At 48.7% G+C, this 10,866-nt stretch overlaps 1 protein-coding gene across 1 annotated transcript in view; it reads left to right on the top strand.

Annotated features, from left to right (window-relative positions):
• Positions 1–238: 238 nt before the first annotated feature.
• The window catches only part of LOC140646212 (sodium- and chloride-dependent betaine transporter-like), a 31,206-nt gene continuing 20,578 nt past the window's right edge, over positions 239–10,866 (top strand). The window contains exons 1-5 of the mRNA XM_072849793.1: positions 239–431; positions 4,300–4,434; positions 5,793–5,933; positions 7,562–7,649; positions 9,255–9,387. Coding sequence (XP_072705894.1) covers positions 239–431; positions 4,300–4,434; positions 5,793–5,933; positions 7,562–7,649; positions 9,255–9,387 — 690 coding nt within the window. The remainder of the gene's footprint in view (positions 432–4,299; positions 4,435–5,792; positions 5,934–7,561; positions 7,650–9,254; positions 9,388–10,866) is intronic.

Raw genomic sequence — 10,866 nt, 5'->3', positions numbered from 1 at the left:
CTCACCTGACCAGTGACCTTTTCTCTGTCCCTTCAGAACAGATTTTCTGTCCCACAGACATAACCTGGGGAAAATGCTTCATCCTGAGGCTAAATAAGCCATTTTCCCGAGGATGAGGAGAACCTCATGGTGATACTAGGAACACATCCCTTGTGGTGACTGGTCCCCTCCCTCCTCTTCCCACCAGTGTGTCCCACAGCAGCTCCCATGCTCTCTTTTTCCTCTGTCCCACAGAGCCATGACAAGAGCTGTGGCTAAGGAAGGAGAGCCCAATGGGGCCATCACAGTTCCTGAAGCCATAAAAAAGGAGGAAATGGAAGAGAGAGGCCAGTGGAGTAGCAAAATGGAGTTTGTGCTGTCTGTGGCCGGGGAGATCATCGGTCTGGGTAACGTGTGGAGGTTCCCGTACCTCTGCTACAAGAACGGCGGTGGTAAGTTCATAGCATGCATGAGTTGTCCTAGGTCTGTAGGCATGACAAGAGATACACGTGTGCCTGGACCCATTTCTCCTACGCCTCACATGCTCCTACATGCACTCCCTTGCCCTGTCCTCCAGCAAGTTAGCTCCTGCCAAAACCAGGAGGAGTAGCACTGATGGATGAATCCAGTTCCCCAGCAGGTGCTGTTTCTCAAAGCAGCTCTCCCAACTCTGGATGCTGAATTGAACTTTAGTAAATCTTCAAGGCTCTTGGGCATCTCAAGAGACAGATGGTCTTCCGAAACCATCAGAAAACTGTGAGTGGTCAAAAAGCAGGCAGCAACCTCCTTCTATGTAATTCCCTTTTCTCACCCTCTGTGTCACCCCCACCTCTCAGGCCCTTGCTACAGGGGAGGAAGGGCTTTGATGGCACCGGTATCCTTGCCAAGGCCTGGAACCCCCTTCCTGGCACCTGGCTGCCCGCTTCCTTCTGCAGGGCACTTGATCTCCCACCAGCTCCTCTCAGAGGGCTGGCTGCCCTGTGGTTATTAGAGAAACGCAGTATTTTATTGTGTCAGTACAACTCAATCAATTCCAGAAATGAGGGACAGTGCCAGATACTCAACGCTGAAGCACCGTGGCTTGTCGTATAGGCAAATATAAGATCTTTGAGAACATGCATGTGAAGGATTTTCTCAGAGGACAGGAAGAAGAAGGACATTGCTACCTCTTCCCCAGGAACAGTTCTCCCAGTCGTCAACCCACTGCTAGGGAAATCTGTCCCCAGGAAGAGTTCATTCCCCTTTCCTTTTGTTTCTTGCGTGACTCTCCTTTTCCAATAACACTGCAATAAGATCATTACATGGTTAAAAATTAAACTTTCTCGTAACAATAAAATGCAACTGTGAAAGAGGAAGGGAATAATTGACTGTCACTAACTTTTCTTGGTGAATCAAAATCTAACTTTATAAAAGAAAAGGAGGAATAATAAATTACATGTCAAATACAGCAATAACTCCTCTTTTGTTCTTGTTCTCTAGAGACACCTTGAAATAATGCTTTGGGACTTGCATGTTCCCCCCACTTTAAACTTCCTTTCTCTGCAGACCATGCCACAAAGGCCTTTCTTTCCCAAGGTGCTGTGAGCTGTCACCAGTGGATGAGTGATTCAGCTGTTGTTCATCCCAGGACTACCAAATTCTTGTCCCCTGTGCTGTTACTAGAATTTATCCAAATCAAGCAGGAGTCAATACAATGTCTCCTCTGAACCAAATGGGGTTTGGATAAGAGAAAGGCGGTTGGTTAAAGAAAATGAAAGGAGTTTTTCTTGAACCTGGGGTGGTTTTTAGCAGATCCTCCAGTCTCCTTCTCTGAGATTTTGATGGTAGGCACTGGAGGCACCAAAAGCAAATCAGACTGGCACGGGTTAGTAAACACTAGTGGTGCAACTGATTGAGCAGCCCATTCTGCAGTGACACGTTGAGAGAGAAGTCATGGCTTTTGCATGGAAAATTCCTTCCTGAGCTCGGATGATATCTTTGCGTAGTTTATGCCTATGGTATCCGGTTCAGTAGTCCTTGCAATTGTATGCTAATTAGTGTAAGTGAAAAGGCTACTTTTGTTCATTTTAGATATCTATTGAATTATTTTTTTTTTAAATTAAATTACTCTGGAATATCTAAGGCTGTGAGGCCAACAAGGCTAGGCTTGGGAAAGATTAGGCCAGGAGAGTCCTTCCGTCACAGCTCACACACTCCCATTGCACAAAGTATGCTACTACTGTAGAAGTGTACTGTACTTTTCTCTCTAGCGCTCTAGGGAACCAGATGGCCAACAAACTAGTATGGGACAAGGCACTCTCTTTCCCATGACACTCAAAGATATTCTCACCACTGGAAAGGTCTTGGAAATTGCAAAAAAGACATTTTCCACCTATAAATGCCCCCTCCCCCCCCCATATACCCCGATCCAAACTGGAGACTGCTGTCCTGTCACCTTTCTCCACCTTCAGATATAGTGAGACAGTTATAAAGCTGTAAAGACATGTCATAAAAACGATTGTGCTAACTTGCTGTAAAGCAACTGAGTGTAAACTTATCTATGGTTGCACTTTCAAATCTGATCTAATTGCTCAGCATCCTGAACTTGTTATTGACTTGTCAGGAAAGAGGGTCTGTTTATGGGGCCCCTCTCAGTCTGGGTCTCCTCCAGCGGAGCAGCAAATGGGAGGAGATCACAACTGGAGTTTCAGCTGGTAACCGCTCTCGGAAGGTTAAGAAAGACAAGACAACAGAAGTGTGAGAAAGCCCTCATTACTCAGAGACCAAAATGAATCAACCTCTGGGACAAATACTGTCAGAGGAGAAGGTCGGGGACCTGCTGAAAGGCTCATCTGTGTGCAGCTACAATAAAGCTGTCTTGTAGATTTGGCATACAGTTAGATGTCTTGCAGCACCGAAAGCAGCAGCTGCCTCTAGTTTAGCATATGCAGTTCCCATTCCCTGCCCTGCAAACCGGGACGGACGCTGTGAAGCAGCCTCCCTCCCTCTGGCCCCAGGTCCCCTGCAGCACAGCTGTGTTTAGGGGAAATTTGGATGTTGCTTGTTATTGTAACATCGTTGGCTTAAAAACAAGGGGAAGTGTTCCTAGTTGCTAATTGTCATGGGAAGGAATTTCAATGCGAATGCCTGTGCTGGCAGGGGAGGAGAGGGTCTGGGGGCAATGTCTGGCTCAGCTGAGAAAGGGGCCCTCATCTTGGTGGCAAACAGCCGAGATGCTCTCCAGGCACTGGTGGTGGGATGTACTCATGACCCAAAGTGTACTGTGTGGGATGGCAAGTCCTTGGCAGTTGTTCCAGAGAGGAACGCAGTCGCCTTGGCCTGTTTGGAGGGGAGCGAAAGTGTGAAAACCTACACTAATGATGGAGAGAAAGACTGTGAGGTGAAAGAAGGAAGGTCAGCAGTGAAACTGAGATCTCAGGAGCAGTTTTGAGCAGAACAGCGAAAATACCGGGTGTTTTGGTTTGGCAGCAGAACCAAAAAGAAGGAAAAAAAGGTTCAGACAGCTGAATAGGGCATTAAACCCTTTTTGTTTGTTTGTTTGTTTGTCTTTTCTGATGCTTTTTTTTGGTTGGTCATTGTTTCTGGGAAAAAACCTTCTCTCTCCCCTTCCTCTTCCATTTCTTCAAGGGTTAATCTGAGGGCTATTTCAGGCTGATTTATCTTAAGACATTTCTCTATATTTTAATAAAAAATTGATTTTGAAGACAGAAGTTAAACTTTTTCATTTTGAAAATGCTGGAAAGATACTCTGTTGCCCTTCCCCTTTTCCTATTCTTTTGGTGCAAACTGCTTTTCAGATTTGATATGACATATGTCTCAAGCAAATTTATATCCCGGCAAATTTATTACTTACCAAGAAATGTCACCAGCCTCCAGGTTTGTATCCTCTGGGCAAGTGGGAGTTTTGCTGTGACTCCCGAGGAAGGCAGAACAAATGTGGTTATGTGAAACAAGGACGCCTTTTGCTTCGCCTGACTCCTGCTGAAAGCTAGAACGAGGTCAGGAGAGTGAAGCAGGGAAAACTTCTTCAGCGCTGTCTTTTTTTATCCCCTTGCCTGGTTACTCCTTACCTCTAGGTTTTGGCCAAGACCAAATGCAGAAGTATTGCAGTAGCACAAGACAGACCATACTTGTATTTTTTTCTGAGAAATAATGGTGTTGGAGACCTTGGTTTTTTTTAGCAGAGGTTGCACAGTTAATTTGGAGAAATATTTGTGTTTATCTAGCCGATTCCAGCTGTGGCCGCAGGTACCTGGCACGGGGAGGTGGGGATAAGGTTTTAAAGAGGTTTCGGAGGCAGCATCTCACCCCTCTCTGCAGGAGCTTTCCTCATCCCCTACCTCATCTTCCTCTTCACCTGCGGGATCCCCCTGTTCTTCTTGGAGACGGCGCTGGGGCAGTACACCAGCCAGGGAGGGGTCACTGCCTGGAGGAAGATCTGTCCCATCTTTGAAGGTGAGTCAAGTTATGGGAATTGCTGACAGCACTTTCTAACAATTAGTGACTCATTGGAAATGTTATTCTGTTTTTTTCTTTCTCCTTTATTCTCCCTCCCTTCCTCTCTCTCCCAGCCTTGTTATCCCTGCTGGTGACTGCTGTGTGTGCAGGGGCAGTGCCCCAACTCCCCATAGGTGACTGGGGGTGTGTGGTGCTGGCTCGTCCAGCCGAGCTGCGGTCTCTGCTTTGAGATGCTCAGAGCCCGGGAGAGAGGAGAGCAGGATGGGCAGCAAGCAGGAGGAGGAGGATGGAAGTGTCAATACACAAACACCTGCATGTAGTCCAGGACAAATACTGAAAAGAGAAGAGGATGAGGAAGGCTGGCTGGCTTATGGCACTTTCCTTGCCCATCGCTGTGCCCAAGGCTGCTGGGGCAGCGTTTGCAGGTTGGCGTCCTGCAAACTGAGGGGGATCACAATGCATGCACCAATCTGACAGCCCAGAGATGCGCTGGGGTGGTCCTTAAGGCACAGGTATAAGAACCAGGACTCCTGGGACCCTGGAGAAGGTTGTTTGGTGGCATTAATATGTTAATTAATCTAATGCCCACAATTCTCCTGTCCAGAGGAGAACTTAATACCCACGTTTTGCAGACAGAGAAACCTGTGCTCAGGCAGATTAAAGGCCTGGTTAGTTTGCTCAAGCACAGGTGTGCAGAGCTATTTGAAACTCCCTGGGGAGTCCAGGACCTCCTGCGCTGGAGACCCCTGCACTCAGGCATGGGGCCTGGAGGTGGACAGCAGTGGCATCTCAAAGGGTACTGACAAGCAGTTCTAAACAAATGAATTGGGCCTTTCTGACCTGATTACTGTTCTGATGTCTCAGTGAGGGATGGGCACAAGCAGGACCCAAGACCAGAGCTCAGCTCCTAAGCCTGTACTTTTGCCCCAACACCATACCTTATGCATGATGTATAGCAGCTGTGAGAACCTTTTTTGCCTGAGTCTTTCCAGAAGGAAGAAACTCACCTGCATTTTTTTTCTTTAAAGGCTTGAGCTGGCTTTTCTGCAGGAGAGGCAGTGTAATACAGTGGCATGGTAGTGGTCAGAAAAAAGTTTTTCCATCAGCGAATGGTTTTTTCTCTCTTCTGCCATAGACCTGTCTAGAGATACCAACAATGTTTCCTGTCTGCGTGCACAGTCACAAAATCCTTTCTCTTTCCCTGACGTAGGTCTTGTCCTATTCTCTAGTGAGCCATGTGGTGGTGTTGCACCCTTCTTACCATGGCATGGTCTATGTCTTTGTTTGGGGTTAAGCCCGAAGTATTGGGAGTTGGTTGGCAGCCCCATTATCACCTCCTTTGCTTTCCTTCACAGGAATTGGATATGCCTCACAAGTCATCGAGTGCTATCTGAATATCTACTACATCATCATCCTGTCCTGGGCACTATTCTACCTGTTCAGCTCCTTCACTGCAGTGCTACCATGGGCCAGCTGCAATAACCCCTGGAACTCAGGTACACCTTCCCTTGGTCAGCTCCTAGCTCCTTCCCAATTCCCAGAAATTATTTGGGTTTTGTAGAAAATATTTTTTATTCAGATAAAAAGCTCTCATGAGCTGCAATGTGACTAGGGACTCCTGCAAAGGCGACTGTCTTCGTTCACCATGGGTAAGTGTCAGGAAGGGTGAGTGGTATGACCCTATGCCTAGCAGCAGGGGACAGTAAAACTATTTCCACATGGAGATGTTTTGGGTGTTGAGATTTCCCTGAAAAATCTGCATTTGCTGGCAAGTGGGAGACGTAGGTGGGTTGGGAGAGTTTTCAAACCAATCTAATCTAGAGTCCTCCTCACATGGCAGGAGCTTTTCATTAGCTCTGGTACAACAATTTATCTCACAGTTCCCTTACTCTACCCCACTCCTTCGGAGTTACTGGGACAGTTGCTGCCACGTACTGAACAGTTTCCTTTGTGCACTCAGCTTTTGGCTAAATCAGGCCAGGCCTGCACTGGAGGATTTTGCCAGTACAGGTCTCCCGGTGCAGGAACCAGTAACACAAAACTCTAGAGGCACCATTTTTCTGGTCTAATCACGTCCATACAAGCCCCTATACCATTACATTGGCCAGGGGTCTCATCTCCTCATGCCCACGGTTCACATAACTGTGCCCAGCAGAGAAGACCTGGCTTTGGTTTTATTCAAGGCACTTGGGCTGTGCCTGGGAAGAGGGGGTAGATGTGAGGTAACCCTCATGGATCTGATGTCCTTGACAGGCCTTTTTTACTATGTTGAACAGGTTGTTTTGCTTTCAGTGGAAGGCCAGGCTGGAAAGGGCTTTGGCAGCAGCTCGGTTCCCTTCCTTTTTTTCTTGGGTCAGATGATTCATTTCTGTGTTAAATTTCTGTGTTAAATGTGTTAAATTTCTCCACCCCATGGGCCATTCACTCACAGCTTCCTTTGCCCCTTCATCCCAGCAGAGGTAACCAGCCTTTTAAAGAGTGGATCTGATTCCTTCAGCTCCCCCAGCATGGGTTTGTTTGCAAGGAAAGTCACAGATGTTCTCTTAACAGGCAGAAGCTTGCCAGCCAGAGCTGGGCTTCCCCAGTTTTCTGGTGGCTTGTCTTTTGCTTGCCAAATGCAAGATGAGGTGCATTTCTTGGATGCATGGCACCTCCTCTGTTTTTAGTAATTTCACACTATGTGACAGGGTTGGGGATGGCAGAGCGGAACATGAAGGCTTCTGTGGCATGTGTGAACATATGCGTGCATGTGTGGACAGGGAATGGTGCATGGTGCGCGAGGGGAATGGGATTTTTTATCCTGGCTACTCATAGTGGCTATCCCTCAATAATCTATATTTTGCAGCCATCTGGTTTCCATTTGGCAAGAAATTGCTCTCTCCTTCCCCTCGACCCTTCCAGAAGCCCTCTGGCTACTGCTGGATTGGGATTCGTAGCTGGGGAGAGCCACAGTTTAATAAGGTGCTTAATGAGATGCAAGAGTTTAATGAGATGCTCTATAGCACGCGTTGAAGGGTCTGTGTGCTGCCAGAGTGAGGGTTAGGGTACAGAGGGGAAAGAGCATCCCTCATGGAGGAGCCTTGGAGAATTTCTCTGGCTCATCAGCTTCCTTTTCTTTTGGTAGATCTCTGTGTGGACATTCTGAATAGCTCCAGCTTGGACAACAGGACCTTGCCTGCGAACGCCACCTCCCCAATGATTGAGTTTTGGGAGTACGTGATTGCTTTCCCTCTGTTCAGGCTCCTCTGTCATCCAAAGGCTGCAGCTGTAGGAGTATCTGGGGGGAGGGCTGTGCGTCTCTGTAGGACCAAGTGAGATGCCACATGTTGGACCTGAACATGGGGAGCACAATGCACCGAGCTGCCAAGGAGATTGGCACAGAGCCCAGGGGCACAAGGACTAGATACACCCTGAAGGCTGCTCGCAGAGTGCCTGCCGAGGGGTGCTCACGTGTGCACATGCACAGGCATGTTCCCTTTCTGGCACTGAGGTGCCCAGGTGAGTGTGGCCACAGAAAGAGGCACCAGAATAAGATAAGGGCTTGCTGTAAGCGGGGGATACTCATGTTGGGTGTTGCAGGCTACTGTTGGCAGGCAAGCATGAGAGTTCAGGGCAGACTGAACAGTCCTCTACAGTGAAACAGAAAGAGGCAAAACTGCCTTTTCCCTTCTTCTGACCACGTCTTGCTTGGTGCCTAAGGGAAGTGGTCCATCAGGCTGCTCAGGCTTATCCCTGGAGAGCAGGGATCTGCTGCACATGGGTGAGATGCCAAGAGGGGCTTGGGGAGGTTTAGTCATGGGGCTAGAGGAAATAAAACACCTCTGAAAGAGGGGTCCTACAGCAGGCCAGACAGTGTCCCAGAAGGGGTCATCGCTGCAGTGTGGAGAGGTTGAAATGGCTGCAGGGGCCACACTGCCTCTCCACACTCAGTTGAGGAAGGTTTCATCAAGAAGAGGGGTGCCAGGGGCTCAGCTTCAGCAGTATTTTTCTTTTTCATTTATGGATCTTAAAGTGCCTCTGAGAGGGTTGAGTGTCCTTTGTCCCTTCCAGCCATCACAGGGCACAGAGATGAGATGTGCCCATGGGTGCAGAAAGAGTCCACACAGTGCCAGACCCCCTCTCCTGCCCCATTATTTGCACGTACAGTTTAGAGAGAACTGTGACCCCTCTGAAATGGTTGTTCAGGTTTTCTACACAGGTTGCAAGGTCAAGGGGGCCCCAAGGGGGCTGGTTTGGGGAGAGGTGTGTAGAGGAATCGTAAGTGTGCGGTTGGGCTGCTGGGACTGAATGAGCTGCAGTGCTGACCTCTCGTATGGCCCACCTTCATGATGGCGAGTCTTCAGGGAATGAGGTTAAAGGAAGGGGATAGGAATCATAAAGGCCATTTATGCTTATGTATAGGGTGTCCATAGTGTATGGGGAGGCCAGAGGAAGAGCAGTGGCCATGGGGTGATGATGGCATAGGTGGCCTGCTTTGGATTGAGTAGTGTCTGCTGGACAGCTGCCAGGGACGGGACGGGGAGCAACGTGGAATAGGTGGTGATTTGTGCTGCGTGGGTCTGATGGGCATGGTACCATGGGCTTGGAGAGTGGGAGGGCTTGGGCCAGCTACAGGGCACAGTGGAGCAGCATCAGCAGGAATGACAGAGAGGGGAGCCCTAGGCAGAGCTGGGGGGATTCACATGGCTGGGAGCTCTGGGCAGATGTGTTGTGGGTAGTCTCTTAAGTCTTTGAATGGGGTAATATGGGAAAGGTCTGTACAGATGAGTGGGGTCTGGGGTGTTAATGCTTCTCTCCCTGTCCCTGGACACTGGCAGGAAGCGAGTCCTGGGGCTCACGGATGGTATTCACAAACTGGGCACTGTGCGCTGGGAGCTGGCTCTGTGTCTCCTACTGGCGTGGATCATCTGCTACTTCTGCATCTGGAAAGGGGTCAAGTCGACAGGCAAAGTAGGAACGAAGACTGTCCTCCTAGTCCATAAGCCTCCTTATACCCATCTTACATTTCTTCCCCAATCTCGTTTCCCTCTTCGTGAAGCAGAGGCAGGAGAGACACAGCACCAAAGTCAAACCTAAAACCTGGTGGGACTATGCTGCTTTACACAGGTTGTGTTTGACCTGTAAGAGGAAGAATAAGAGAGTAGGTCAAACAGGGAGGGGAGAACAGAGAAAGACCTGGGAACTGAGGGGTGTCTTGGGTCACCTTTTCCCTTGCAGATACCCACAATAGCTGATGGATACGCCCCAAGTGCCCTTGGGAACCATCCACTCACTCAGGTGTTGTCCTGGTGTGGCTTGCTGGTGTTTTTAACAAGATCCTCTGCAGTAGCAAACTTCCTACCCCTGGCAATAATTAAATACTTGAGCAAAATAGACAAGCTGTGGCCTGTAACCAGCTCAGTGAAGAGATAATTAACCTCTCCTGCTTCTTTATCCTGCAGAATATTTGGGGTGGGAGAGGTGTCTTTGTGCTCTCCTTTGTACTCTCCCTGGTTCTGTGGTTTTTGGCTCACTTTTTGCATTTTACTAGTGAGGCTGGTGCCAATGCTCCCTCCTGATGTTGATCCTGTAGGTCAGGTGGACTGGTTATCCCTCTGGAGTGAATGAGTGTGTGATGCCTTGGGGAGAGTGTTAGGGATGCTGCTATGGCTCTGACTTGTTCAGGACCTCCTTCCTTCCTGGAGCTGCAATGAGACAAGTGGGCTATTAATGATGGTTGGGTCTTGTGGGTGTCCAGAGGATGTCCCAATAGCAAAGGGAGGGGAACCAACTTCTGCAATGGCCTTCTTCCTTGAAATTACTATCCCTACTATTGGCAGATGTTCCCTGTAGTACTGGACACCTGTGTTTCAGTGTCAAATCCCATCTCCCACCTTAAAACTGCACTGGGCACCCATTTTTAACAGAGCAAGACAATAGCTTGCTCTGCTTGCTAGGTTTCTCCCAGTCTTTGCCGGTGACTCTGTCTCTTCCTAGTGCTGACCTGCTGTCACCATTTCTCAAGGAGTGAAAGCCAGACTCCACATCTATAGGGAGAGGGGATGCTCCACATTTTAAATCTTACATCTCTGATGCTCCCTGGTTCAAATACCACAGTGCCATCTTCACAAGAGGTATCATTCTGAGGGGGATCACAGTGGTATCATTGGTATCAATGGTATCATTGGTATCAATGGGATCACAATGGTATCACAAGAGGTATCATCTTGGGGGATTGGGTTTGGGAGGCTGATCCTCATGGAAGTGTAGTTAAGTCACCCCAGGTTGCCTTCAGCTCTCAGCCCTCTCTCCACCAAGTCTCTCATTTGCCCAGTGCTGCCCCGGTATGCAGAGCTTGCCTTGTAGGAGAAGGCTAAAGAAGTTCAGTCAGGCTGGTTGGGCTGATTGGGTTTGGCAAAGTCAGACCAGAAAGTGAGAGGAAACAATGAG

Source organism: Ciconia boyciana, chromosome 1 (genome assembly GCF_034638445.1).
Source record: "Ciconia boyciana chromosome 1, ASM3463844v1, whole genome shotgun sequence".
Taxonomy (NCBI): Eukaryota; Metazoa; Chordata; class Aves; order Ciconiiformes; family Ciconiidae; genus Ciconia; species Ciconia boyciana.
This window is presented reverse-complemented; position numbering and strand designations above follow the sequence as displayed.